This window comes from Chiroxiphia lanceolata, chromosome 1 (assembly GCF_009829145.1).
Source record: "Chiroxiphia lanceolata isolate bChiLan1 chromosome 1, bChiLan1.pri, whole genome shotgun sequence".
Taxonomy (NCBI): Eukaryota; Metazoa; Chordata; class Aves; order Passeriformes; family Pipridae; genus Chiroxiphia; species Chiroxiphia lanceolata.
The window spans coordinates 89,591,710-89,606,530 of NC_045637.1; the positions used below are offsets into that span (position 1 = coordinate 89,591,710).

Below are 14,821 nucleotides of genomic sequence, written 5' to 3' on the forward strand. Positions count from 1 at the left end.
ACCACCAGTGGGGTCTCCAGCAGCCTTCCACTGTCCAGAGGGATCTCACATGCGGAGGATCCTGGTGCTTCCCCTTCATTCCACTCCTTGAGATACCACATTGGTACATCACAGTGCAGGTAGTGCTGTCTTTTTAGCAATAAAAAGATGCCCAGACAAAGCTTTTACCTGGAATTTTCATCTCTGCATCCTAGAATATTTTTCAGTGATGGAAATGCTGTCCACTCCATTTTTACAGATGGGATAAGCAAGAGCTTACTAAGCAAAGCTTCAGCAGAACTAGAAACAAAACTCTAGTCCCACTGGTGCCACCTAGTTCTCCCCCTTCACAGTCTGTCTGCTGCATGGAGATTCACTCCTAGTGACTTCAATATCTAATGCACTGGATACCACAAAATAAATAAAAATTAAGAACCATTTCAGATGAGGAAAAAAAATATTGCAAGAAAAGTCAACATTCTTTTCAGGTAAAGTGAAATTTTGAGAGACTTATCCTCTTCGTGTTAAATATAAGGAGATCACTGGGAAAGGGGGCAGTAAGTGGTAAATGGAATGAGTGCCCTTCATTGAAAATAATGAGTCAATAGCTGCATAGGCCTGCTCTGAAAATTGCACTACCCATTTCCTGTTGGAATTTGTGTGATCTTGTCATGGAGATGGCCACAAACCCAAAGGTAAACTTGTGCTAAAACCTGGACATATTGTAGTATTATTGATATGCACTCTGCCAAAAAATGTGCCATAAACTTTCAAACACGTTCTTTAAAAAGAAAGAAAAATCAACACAGCAAACCCCCCATGACTTTTGTTCCATATAGAAAATTAATTTACTGTTCATAAGAACAAAATTAAAAACTTAGACAATCAAGCATTTTATAACAGAACTCAAATCCACTTTTAAATTTGATACTGCAGAACACAAAATGAGATTTACTTTAGTCATGCTACAGCCTTATTATACTGAGTAATACAGATAGATTTAGTGACAACATTATAGGCTGATCATTTTGATAAATTCGTAAAGCACTGCACTATCTCTAACAATGCAGTGAAGACTGAGATAGCAATCAGTACAGGAGGGCAGTATTCTGCTACCAAGGTGGATGCTTTTGTAAGACATATATATCAAAGACACTAATTTTGAACAGATATGGAAGCTAGATCCAGCTGTAAAGTAGGTGTGATAAACAAGGACCTGAATTTCCCCAAAACTCAGAGGTGCTTTCATTTCGAATTTTGATCCAAGACGATATTACTAACAAATTAAAAGAACTTTAATCACTTTGCCTAAGATGCATTGAGAAAACTCTGAAGGGATGTCTGCTGCAGAGCTACCCAACTTCTGAAAAACAAAGATTTTGCATACCCAGCCTCAAAACAGAGAACTCATTCTTCTCATTTCTGTCATGCTGTTCACAGAGGCATCACGTGTCGTTTCTTCAGAACCACTGGGTTCTGATGCTTCTTATTCCACAGTTGAGAAGGTGTAGCTTCAAGGTCATAAAGCTTTGATGTCCTCATCTAAATCTAAAGAGTATTTTTAGTGTATGCAAAGCCATTTATCAGGATGTCTGACAACCATAGCCAAGAACCGAAAATATGCAACCCTAAAATGGCATTTGCCATTGAAAAAGAGACTTTAAGTAGAAGTGTGTTAGCCTGTCAAAGTTCCACAAGTTCAGATGTCTCCAGATTAGCCTAGAAATCACCAGTTACTAAGAAGCTCCATGTAATCTTAGCCTAAATAGTAAGATATAATGGAATACGCTAACAAGATATAACAGAAGATACTAACCACATTTTATTAGGGAAAACTTTCTGTCCAGTATAAACTCATGTAGCACAAGTAATGTCAGTGAAAACCAAAGTGAACTATGCCAATCTATAGATCTAAAATGAATAGTTTACATTAACAATGAAAAAGAAAAAGTATTCATAAGCCATGTAATGAATTTCAGCATTTTACAATCTTTTTCTACTTTCTGCATACTGACAACAAATCAGGACACAAACAACTGAAGGGAAACTGAAAGGAAATACTGATTAGAAATACTGAGACTTTTTTTGTGGTTTTCTCCCATTCTTCCTTAATTTAAAAATGTTTGTCAATTTCAGCACAGAATGTTTTTATTATTTTCAAAGTCCCCCACGAAACTTTACTCCTTTAATCCTCTTACCCTTCCCCAAAGTAGGTGCCCAATTTTAGGTCTGTTTTGAAGACAGGGAAAACTTGAGTCATAACAACTAATTTTCTTGTTACAGCCCCCTCAAAAAACTCATGTCCAGGTCTGAGGTTACAGTCTATTTCATCTTCCTGAGTCCGTATTATTTTTCCTTACTGTCAATAAACCAGTGCCTCACAAATTTGTCTCTATTATAATTGCAATCAAAAAGCACAGACCATAACTTTATCCAATAACTTCCATTTGTACTGGCTCTCAAATCTTCTATTTCAAGCATGCAGATGCATTTGAACACTTTATAATTAAAAGAGACATTCACTTACAATTAGTATATGAAAATTAATTACAGAGAGGAAAAAACCACTTTAAGTACAGTTTACTGTATGATTGTCTTAAATACAACAGTGGCAATGATAAGTTGCTATGCCTAATGATTTTTCTCTGTAGAGAACAGATTTCCTCCTGCTAACCCACATCCTATTCCATCTCTCTCCTGAAAGATATAGGTGGAAATTGTTTCACATATTCAGCTGAAATCCTTTTCTGATTTGAATGCTGGTATGAGCAATTGTATATTAACATCATACTACGGGAACAAATTAGCTTTAGTATATGTTCTCATCATAACCACTTAGTACTCAAAGCTGCATCTTGTCTAAGGATCTGGTACAGTAATGAGTAAAAACAACTCTGCTAACAGATTGCTGGCAGGCTGAATAACAGTGACTATTTTCCACCTTTGTACTAAATAAATAAGCATGCATGTAAAGCAACTGGCCTCTCTTTCCCAGTATCTCTACATCTCTCAACTTACAGATGACCTGGTTATGTTTCCCACTAACAAACTAATTGGACAACTCCAAAGCCCTTATAAAGTCTTATTACACATGGAAAGCCCAATATACCTCAAGAGCAGAGAAGTTAGACTAGACAGCCTCCAGCGGTCTGGTTCTTCCCCGCCTGAATGAAGCTGTTCTGTGAAGTAAAGGTAAAAAGTACCATACAGCTTAGGTTCCATTCAACAAATTCAGCTCTACTATAAGACTGCAGAAGCAAAATGTTCCAGCATTTAGAGCAATTCCTTTATCTGCAGCTCAAAATCTGTGTAGTCTTTCAATGCTGCTAAAGAGTCTCCTTTCATAAAAGCCGACGAACATTAGACTTAGCTACAGCTGTGACTACAGTTTGGCTCCAAATGTATTAAAAATACAAATAAATCAACTCTGGGGACATAAAATAATTCTAGAGAACATATGAGCAACTAAAAATTTGTTTTCCTTGTATTTATTCTTTGCATGTTTGTGCCTCTATTCATCAGTAATAGTCACTCTTTCCTTACAATCCTCATCTGAGTTCTGCTTCTTTTAACAGGTGGTCAGTACTTGATGAAGTCACTTAAACTTCATCAGGACTCGGCAATCACTGATTCTCTTTGAAGAATCTTTCCAATTGCTTCTGTTTATTGAACCATAGAAATGGACTTCCTTACTGGAGTTTATATTAGGATAATGAGCCAGAGAGCTGACCAGTCAGATTACCTTAAGCAGCAGCAAATGCAGTATCACCATTTACAGTAGCTGTAGGATTCATTGTTCCAGCTCAACAGAATATCCAGAATTACTTCAGTTGCTTAATTGCCCCTCTGATCTTAAAGTGTGAAAGAACACGATAAAAACTAAGTGAACTCATTTTCAGTGAAAAACATAAGAAATATAGAAGATTTTCATTACTTCCCTTTAAATATTTACTTAACGAAAAATCCACATGATCCCTCCACAAAGCAATCAGAAAAAATTATTATTTAAAGGAGCAGCTATATCAATATTATGGGTATTGTGGCAGCACAGTGACAGACTATTTACAGACATATAAAACAACTTTTCCAGAGTTCTACTTATGGTGGCAATAATTTCCATGCTCCCCATGGAAAAAAAATTCTTTAAAAAAAAAGTAAAATGTATATCTGAGTGTCCAGAAGCAATGAGGCAGGAACCCGAGAAATTTTGAGGGTTCCCAGGATCCTACTGAGGAAGTAGGAGCAAGCCCAATAGAATAAAGATATTTAGAAATCTCCACTTGCCAGCCTACAGAGTTGAGAAGTCCCCTAGCTACATATATTGGCATCTTCATCGGGCTTTGGGTCTGCTGGATGGTTGCTGACACACATCTGAGGGCCATGGACACTCACTAAGCAGAACATCAGAAGTCCAGGGGACAGAAGCCCAATATCCCAACCTTCAGGAAGTTCACCTTGCACTTTGTCCCCTAAAACATAGGTTTCAATAAAATGGTTTTTTTCACCAGTCCAAGAGCAGTCTGCCTGGTAGAACTATAACGAATTTGATGAGCTTAGGCTAATTACAGATTTCAAAAGAAAATTAGGTGCTAAAGAAGATACATATAATTCCTACCATATCACACAAATTAAATGGAAACCATTACACTAGCTGATTGTAGAGATGCTTTGACATTCAAATAATGAGTGTAGCATATAGTAGCTTATTTAAAATGAAGTCACCCACTTTTAAGACATGAAACATTGCCAGCTTCTGTACTAGACCTATAATTCTCGGGGAAAAAAAACAAGCAAGCAAACAAACAAAAAAAAACCAACAAGAACAAAAAAACCCCTAACTCATTAACATATGACATTCATTTAAAATATTGGCAAATATCAAAAAGTAGTCAGGTTTTGGCTGAGGAAAAGTCACCCTCGAAAGTCACCTTCAACTCTGCATTACTATTAGGTGCATATATTCCTACAAGGATTATCCTCATGAAGAACAATCAAATGGATTTGTACAATGCTTATCAGACTAAAGCTCTGATGAGGGGAGGTCTGCAGGTGCCATCAGGATATAAACAATCTTTAAGATCCCTTCCAACCCAAACCATTCTCTGATATGATTGTATGACAGTATTATCCAATGGGGTATAACATGAAAGTAAATGTGCATTGGTGTTTTTTATCACTGAGGTCTGATCCCACTGATTAAATTTGTGATTGGAGAGCAAATTTATCATCTAATATAGTACCAAATTTTACCCATGTGCTATCCACCATTAACCAAGGGAAAACTGATCACTCCATCATCATATAAATTGATCTCTGTGACTTGGCAAGGAGTCAGAGCACTGATGATAATGACCCTTTAAGAGTATTAGGTCTAACACCCTGAGGCATTAACCTTTGTTTAACCAAAAGGTAAATCTTTTGATGAAAGACAACATTTTATTACTATCCACCTGCAACAAATAGCTCATTTCTTACTACTATAACTCAACTGCTGGTACTGAAGAGCAAAATCTGCACTTTACTTTCAGAGGCTCTTGAGTAATTCTCATTGAGGTCATGGATCAAAACTGATTATATAGTTGTGATGATCAAGTTCTGCAAGGTGCTATGCCTTGCACAGAGGGCTAAATGCAGCATCTGAAACCTGTAGAGAGCGATGGGGTCTGTGAATAAATTACTCTTACTGAAGAATACTGACCAAGTTGCAGGAATATGGTGGCCAAACAAGAAAGATGTTCTTGGTTCTTGGGTAGTACTGATTCTTTCAGTCACCCAATTATTCATTTTTTTCAGAGAAAAGCTACATAAAACAGAGCAGTTGCTTTTATTGTCTCAGTTCAGAAACAGCTGAAAATTCTAGAGTTGTTATTTTTCCATTGCATTTAAACTAATGTATAGCAAAATTATGTTGCCAAAAGCCCACCAAGTGCAGACTCACCCCAATCAAAAGTGTTTGCTTCATCTTCATAAGTCTCATGTTTTGAGAGCACCTCATCTTTAATCAAACATGTTAAGTCAGCATTATGTCTTTGCATATTTCTCTGCTCTGTGTGATCAAGTTCTGCCCATAAGTGTGTGTCCCCTCATTGTCTCATAACAGATGGCTTTCTGTGGCACTCTGCATACCCAGGCTTGGTTATACCTGCTCAGTTTCTACCACAAGACAGTCTCAAAGTTATGATTTTCCTGCAACAGAGTTTATTTTTCTTTATTGAAAGCAAATGTCATTACGACTTTTGCAATCCTTAGACCTACATGGCAGGCCACAAGAAGCAGCAGTGCTTTCCAAATTTAATACTTCTTAATGTGTTTGTTAACAGAACATGGACACCTGCTTAATGCTTTCTTTACAAGAATCTATCAGGTCTCCCCTTAAGTATTTCTTGCCAACCCCAATTATCAGCTTTTGCATTTACAAAACAGGACATAAAGTTAGAAACAATACAGCTTGAAGTTCCAGAGCTAAAATCTAGAGTAATCCATTTAAAAAAAAAAATACTATTTTGAAAAATGCATCTGCTCTTTCAAAAACTTTGAATAGTGGTAATCTCATGCACCAAGCTGCTGTTGAAACAAAAGCCACCCATTTTTTGTAATGCTACAAAACAGAGGAGAAAAACAATGAACTAAGGGATACATAGTTGATGCATAGCTACCCTCTTCATGCCAATGCTGCCAGCAAAGCTCTAGTGTAAATCAGATGCCTCATTGGAGAGAATTTTTGGCAGCCTAAAAACAAACAGCAGCAGTCCAATGTATTTCTGAACCTCACTTATAAAACCAGTCTCACGTATTATAAGCTCTCACTTGTTATTTTTAACCCTTGGGCTCCCATGTTTTGTTTTCATTTTGTCAAAGCAAAGGAATATGAGAGATGTCTATTAGACTCCTCTCAGCCCAAGGGTTAATTACTCAGTTTTGTAGACATTTGAAAATATTATGCTACCTCTAATGGCAAAATTGATAGAAGCTTGTTTCAGGCTCACTTTATGTCATTATGGCAGATTAAATTAACTAATCATAAATTATGCTGGCTAAAGTACATCTGCTACTCACTAAACCTGCAGAGAGAAGGGAAGGGGTTTTTTTCTACTGAATAAGAAGTAAATGCCATGCAGAAAATTAAAGACTTTTACAAACCCATAAACACATGTTCAAGCAACAAAAGCTGGAAGCAACCCAAAGATGTCAGCAACAGATTCTGAAGACCAATGGCAGCAGCCTAACACTGAACCTGTGACTGCTGTGGAAAGGTACCGACACTGCAATGCTGCAGGGGTATATCCACAGATCAAAGAGTAGAGATGTACATTAAAGAATAAAGATCAATTAAACAAGAAATAGCATGCTCACATGACTGTTAGATGTCTTTGAATACCAGTGACATGATGTGCATGTTTGCAGACTCTACTTCCCATGTCACCTCTTCCATTTTCTGTTCAGAAGGGCTGAATGTTTCATTTCTGTAAGCTTGCAAGGAAAGGATGGATGTAAAGATCACTGATCTAGAAGAGAATATAGATTTTTCAGTGGTCCTCTTCTTACTCTCTGCATTGCAGGATGCAGATGTGACAACTGATACAATATCAATGTGACTAAATTCCTTAGTAGGGCATGAACAACTGAAGTTAGAGATGTGTGAGAAGCATGGAGAGAAAGAACAGGTATTCAAAACCTCTTCCTTGCAGTATAAAGTGTTGAGTCCCTCTCTGAATGCTCGTGGTAGACCAGCTCAATTAATCACATTAAATTAGGTTTTTCTTTGTTTTGTAATAATATAAGGAAGAAAAGCAGTATTATATTGTATTACATGTGAATTCATATATTCAGTTGTCAGTTAAAAAGCAGGATGTTGTTTTGTGATGACCAGATATATTGCTTCTGTCTAGTAAACAAACTTCACTGAACACCACCAAAAAGAGTCCAGGTAAGATGATCAGCCTCACAGTGACCATGTCTAGAGGGAATGTAAACAAAATATTGTGTTCCTTTAGGTGTCACAGAGGCTCATGAAGCTCGGGGGGCATCTGAATAGCCCAAGCATAGTTATAGTGCGAACTCTCAACATATTATAACCTTCTGGAAAGGTGCAGCACTCTCTGTTCCCCTGTTCCTGGATTTATACTCCATCAGTCCCTTGAGGTAGATGAGGCTCTTAGTACCATCTGAGTCCTTTTCCCTCATGTTTCCCTCCCATTTCATATTCTCTGAACAACATCACCCATGCCACCTTCCACTCATGATGCATGCAGCTATAAAAAAGTCTGAAGGAATGAAATGTAGCTTCAGGATTTAGAGGAAAGCAGTAAGGAAGAGAATTCTGTCCCTCACCAACATGCAAAGGAAATGATAAGGTTTAGTCCTGCAGTGAAAAAAAAAATCTAAAAACTTTTCTGAAAATAAAAAAAGCTTAGATCACCATCAGTCACTGGATAACCTATTTTAAGCCCTTCAGAGCCAGCATGCTGTTCTCATGTTGCTAATTAAAAATGATAGATTCATCAATTAATCTCTCTTCCTGTCTTCTAGTCTTAGTATGAGATTTTTCAAAGGGACAAATGGTAGTTAGGTGCCCACAAGTATCATTTCAGCCCTGAAAACTTGTGCCTTTGTCAACATGTTCCCAACCCTGCCTCTTTACACTATGAAATGACAAAAAGAAAACCTTAGAAAGCTTTGCCACCCTGAAAAACATTACAAATTCATAATTAGGGAATAGTCTAATCAACTGTACAATGAACATTGCTACATGAATCCTCCATGTGCTCCAATTTGAACTTGCTCACTGATAGATGAATAACCCTCTGTTAAATTTGTCAGAGAGAGATGTCCTAAGCTTAGTCTCTTGATTGAAACTCAATTGTGATATTACTACAGAGCAGTCAGAGATACTCCACTATTTAGGAAAGAAGCAACTAAGGCAATCTGTTTTAATTCACATTAAAATGGAGACAAAGATAAAGGTCCTGTTGCTAGCTTAGCAAAGTGCCAGTCACATAAAGCATGCCAATGAAAGTGGTTATCTTTTCCTCTTTCAATATATGTATCACCAGGCAGAGAAATAGAATTGGGGTGTACAAGGTTAACAAGCCAGCATCATGTTATGAAGCAAGCGATAAAATTGTCTTACAGTTCTTAACTCTGACCTGTTCCAGTGAAAAGCTGCCAAGTAGAATTATGTCATCTTGAACATCTCTCTCAAACTGTTCAATATATGAAGGGATCTCTTCATCTTCAAGCTCCCTGTGAAGGTCACATGCCTTACTGGAGCTGACAGGCATCACGGATTCTGGAAAATCTTCACTGACGACATGGGCTACTTGAAACAAAAGTGGAAGATTATTTCTTAGCAAATAGGAGTTTATTCACTGGTTAGTACCTTCTCAGTTAATATGTTTGGCCCACCAACATTTTAAGACAACAATTCATGCCATAAAATGAACAGTAATAAATAGCATCAGTAAAACAACTGGTGAGTGCCAAGTACCAGTACCAGAAAAACCGTCCTCGAGTGTAACATCTGCATTCAGGCACAAATTTAGCATGTGCAGCTTGTTCCTTAAACACTTTTTAAAAGGCACGCCCTACATTTCTATGGGCACTTTGCTCCTCTGTAAATCTTAAAGGGACTGGGATCTGGAACAACCTTGGCTTTCAGGAGTAATAACTGCAATTGAGGGTTTTGGGAGTTTTAGGTGAAGCCATACCAAGCATTTCATCATCCTCTTAACTCCCCACAAATGTATGCGCATGCAACTCCTGCCTAGTTAATTGGGTCCAGTTCTGCTCTCACCCACATCATTCCCCTGATCTCACTGTGATGACAAATGCAGAACCAAAGGGTACATGCCACACATAAATAAAAATAAAACCCATTCATAAATTCACTCTTAAAGAGAAACTTTGTCCTTTTTTCAGTTTAATTGATCATGCTACATTAAAAAAAATAGATCTTCTCATTGATATCTGCTACAGTAGTAATACTAGTTTGGGCCATAAATAATAACAACTATTTTTGCTCATTTCTCCATGTTAGAATCACTAAAAAAATGACAGATACCAGATTGTCCATATCTGACTTTCTTGTGTCATATTTCTATGTGTAAGCTTTTATAGTTCTCTGTGCCTATCTCTTTGAGAAACTGCCATATCTAGTTATTTACTTCTCTTTGTCTATCCTATGACATGAAAGCAGTTAAAAGAGGATTTTTTTCCTCGCTCCCCTTTGAAGTCTTTCATTTTCTAATGAAGACCAGAAAAGGAAAGATAAAACTAAGGCTATTAACATTTTCAGATTTGCTCACTACTCGTTGTTTAATGATTTTAATTGTTGAACCTCCCGAGTACTTAAATCACCTCGGTACCACCAACACACAGGAAGTAGGGTGGGTTTTTTATTTAATTACAACAGGATACAATTCAAAATCATGTTGGGGGAAGTGTACAGTAGATATAAACAACCTAAACCATTACCTTAGGGTACGCATCTCTTCATGTAGAATTTTACAAGCCTAATGAAAAGTGATTTGACCTACACTATTAACTGCAAAAACAAAACAATATTTACGTTTAAATTTACTGTAACTTTAAGGGTTTGGCTAGAGAGAGAAGACCCAGGAAGCACTGGAAAAAGAAACATTACCAAAAGCAGAAGATGAAGCATGTCTTGTTCCCCTCAATGCTGTGTTGTGCACAACAGGCCATACACTCAGCTGGTATAAATCAGCTGCTTTACTGCTTTCACAGGAGCAGTGCAAGTTTACATCCTGGGAAGTCAGTAGAATCCTATCTCAGGATTCTCTGGGTGTAGAGAGATAGTCCTTATATACCAAAATAAAAAAAAAAACACTTGGTTCAGAAAGACAATCACGAAACAATTCATCAAAATATCCTTTTTTTCGGTTTTTTTGTGTTTCTTATTTTGTGAGGAGTCAAATGAACTCAATTTTGGTAGGAGACACTGGGCTCATTAGCACAAGTTTTGTGGAAAAAGAGCAAAAGAAGAGAAAGAACATTTTAAAAGGCCTTTTCAAGGGAAGCAACTGCTAAAAATACAGAGAAAAATTACAATTTAGATTTGAAAAATATTTGATACATATGCTCATTTAAGCATAGTTGGAAAAATTGTTCATTTGCCTGAGTCAGAAACAGCGAGAGAGTAGTTCAGCCAGTCTACTCCTTTCACAGTGGCTTTGCAAAGAAACCTCTTGAACTTGATCATCATTAGGTTGGTCCTTGTTTGAACTGATCCACAGTTTGGAGGCTCAAGTGATGCCCCAGAGCAATACTTGACTAAAACAAAACAATCAACCCCTCCTTGTACAAAAGCAGCCCCATCTACTACTTTGTGTACACAGAATAAAACGGCTGGAAATTTATGAGGAAATTCATTAATAGATTGATAAACTAATTAAAAATTATTGCTTCAAATTGTTAGCACGGGCATCAAAACTTTTCATTGCCTCGGCTGCACTTAGCACCGCAAGTCATACTTTCCTTGTAGTTTAAATCACTTCTCCTCCTCAGCACAGGCTGTATCTGCAGATGCTGTGCTGTAACTAAAACAATCTCTCCGGTATTAACTTGGCTGCTTTGTGATTTCATTTACTCCTGCCTTTGTCCATCAGATAGCAGCACTTTATATACTCAGATGATAATTCAAAAGGTAGGTTCAGCAGCAGACTACACCTCAGCATAGGTTTTAATGCATAAAACTGCTATGCACTCCACATGGAAAAAGAATTTTGGCTACCTGTTTCTAAAAAACTGTGTATAAATTGTATCTAAGGAAGTCCATTGCCAAAGGTTCATGCATTGGTTTCAGACAACTAAAATGCTGCAAAACCTGGCACTTCAATTTTGCGGTTCTTGCCAAAGAACAATATAATAGTAATTATTTTTTTATGGTATTCACCTAGCATCATTTAAGATGTACATGGATCACAGTCTTACATTGTTTGAGAGATTTTATCACTAGGTAAAAAATATACAGTGTACATTTTTAAAATCAAACCACCTATGTTGCCTTTTGAATTGCCTTATAGTATGAACTAACGCATACCACAAGAAGGACCAACAGGTTATTCAGCAACAAAATGTTTTAAATATAAAATTATATAAATTTTGAGCCATGTTCTTTCCTTTCCTTTGGGGATCATCTATTAATTAGGACTGTGTGATTATGTGATTTTTCAGCTCAGTGGTCAAATGAAGAAACGAAGCAGTTCCGTAAGAGTGGAACCAAATGAATCCTAGTTTTATACTGATTTTCTGATGTCTAATAAGGGTCAACTCCCATATTAGCTTTTCCCTCAGTGGAGACATTAATAATGCTTGTCTTCTCTGCTCAACTGCCTGCTTCCACAAAACTGGTAGGGAAGTCATACCTGTGAGTCTTGCTCTCTGTTGAAAAAAAAGGTTTGGAAATGAACAAGTTCAAAAATTGGGGAGGAAAACCAGACAGAAATAAATACACCCTGATACATGCACACAGAGATGGAAACTGCAGGAACCTCACTTCCTCAGGAAAATCTTTCTCTTTTCCGGGCTTTATTCACCCAGGTAAAGCAAAGTAAAAAATTCAGCTAGAACAGTGTGCAACTTCACACACAGGACTAGCTCTGATACCCATTATGGCACTCATAAAAGCACTGAGGCACTGCTTGAGACACATAACACAGTGGTCCACAGTGTCTCCCCAACTTGCTCCAACTTCCAGGGGACTCTGATGTGCATATGGAGTGTGAGACATGCATGCTAATGCATTTGCTTGCCCCTTCACTTTAGCCACCCAAAAAGCAATGGTCAAGTCTAAGTTAGTTGTCCAAGATCCTTCTAGAGCCAAAGGAAAGAGAAGAACATCTTCCAAGGTGTAATTCTTCTAACCAATGAAGAGCCGTCTGTGTGAGGTGAGCTGACTCACTGCCCAGACGTATTTCTCCCTCCCTGTCTCACCACTTTGGGGGAGCCCCAGTAACTAAACTTTCAGAAAGCTAATGTAGAGGGTACTAGACCCCACCCTAAGGCAGCCTATAAAATGACATCAGGACATTGTCCTTAATCATACGGCATTATTTTGATGATAAACCTACTGATGAATATGAAATGCTATAAACACTTGTAAACAGGGACTAGATAAGTACCCCAGATAGACACCCCATGTCAATCTTTCACAGAGAAATAATGTTGGCTTCACAGCAAAACATGGTTTTATTTTCATCTATGTTGTTGCATGATAAAAGCAACAATCAACCTGCAGCATTGCTATTATCTTTTTCAGTAATGTGGATCTCTACATTAACGTACAACAATAGAGACCTTGCTGATAATTTGTTAAAGGTTTTTGCTTAAAGTATCTGTGTGAATTTGGTTGTGATGGTCGCACTTTTTTCCTTGCTTTTATGATGAGGCAAAATGGGTTTCAAAGATGTTACTGATATGACCAGTGCCAGTTCAAGAGATTTTTCAACTCTAGGTGAATGAAAACATTTGCACCTTCTAGAGCAAAGATGCCTATAAACTAAATAGTCATAAAACATGTTGCAGCTCCTGGAACTCCAGTGCTGTGAGCAACCACCTACTTGGTCTCTTTGACAGAGTAGGCCCTGTGTATTGTTGAAATACAACAGGAAACTTCATATAGATACAAAGAACAGAAAATACTTTTTCACAAAAAACCTCTGCTGAAAAAGGAGAGGGGGGCTACATAAAAATGCAAGGGCAGGTCAGAGCTGGGGCTTGTACAAATGTTACTTCTCCTAGGATGAACCAGAGGAGAGCAGTAGACATGGACCTCGTGTAAAGAGTGTAAAGGTAATAGTGTCATGAATCAACTGGGGTTTTTTTAATGCCTGCAAAAATAAGTGAAGCCAAAGTAAGGCTGCTGGCTTGAGGTGAAGAAATCTCCTATACTTTATTGCTTTTTCTGTAGATGGAACATCAATATGTATTTTCTAACAAAGTCACAGGAAATATTTTCTTACTCATATGTTATTGTAAATCCTTATATACATAACCTTAAACAGTGTGATGTCAGCTGTGTATCTGGCAAATGGTCCACCCACTTACCAGCTTAACAAAAGATATGGATTTCTAGATTTGACTGCATAAGCAATGGTATTTCCAGTTTTCTTTCCTAAGTGTGTAATTCAACATGCAGTGAAGTAATCTAGAGAAAGCACGCCAGTTAAGTTACACTTTAAACCACATAAACATGACTCAAAACAAAAACATTTGGAGAAAGAGACCTTACAGGCTTGCATTAAAATCAGCATCCCTTTGACTTCTGAGTTCAAGGGGATGGATTACCCACTCTCCTCCCCACATGCAGACTCAGAAGCGTTTTATTTTCCTTTATGCAATTGATTTTGTTATTTACCTTGGAAGTCCAGCATCTTGTTTTCTTCATCTAGAAGCTTCATCAGTTTAGAGTACAGGATTTGTTCATCAGATTTTACAGGATCTTAAAAAAACAACAGTGAAACAGCTATTGTTTCTTCCTGTCCTATTTCAGGAAACATTATTTTAAACTAAAAGTAGGATATAAAAACAGGAAGCCATTTGAGACTCAAAGATAGTTTAGACAGTACTCCTTTCAGAGCTCAGAATAAAATTACAGTAACCTCTTCCGTGAAAGACAATTTAAAATAAAAATATAATATCATATATTTTTAAATGGTGAGCATAATTATACATTGATCTGGACTGAAATTGGTTTATTAATTCTGCTAATAGAGTAGCTGAAATGATTGTTTATATTCAAATTGTCAGATAAATTCTATTTGACTCTCTATGAAGATCAAAATACCCAATTTCTATTCTAATGTGATTTTGGATCTTCATC

The 14,821-nt window shown here is 37.2% G+C and overlaps 1 protein-coding gene across 5 annotated transcripts in view; it reads right to left on the reverse strand.

Annotated features, from left to right (window-relative positions):
- OFCC1 (orofacial cleft 1 candidate 1) overlaps positions 1–14,821 on the reverse strand; it is a 191,375-nt gene that overhangs the window by 135,429 nt on the left and 41,125 nt on the right. For 4 of the 5 annotated variants that reach the window (XR_004360692.1, XM_032709291.1, XM_032709272.1 and 1 more), the window contains 2 exons: positions 14,357–14,440; positions 9,126–9,298 (listed from right to left, as the gene is read on the reverse strand). Coding sequence is in view for 4 of the 5 variants with exons in the window: in XM_032709291.1 (XP_032565182.1) it covers positions 9,126–9,298; positions 14,357–14,440 (257 nt within the window). In the remaining variant the exon portion in view is untranslated. The remainder of the gene's footprint in view (positions 1–9,125; positions 9,299–14,356; positions 14,441–14,821) is intronic. The other variant, XM_032709283.1, reaches the window with a different exon arrangement.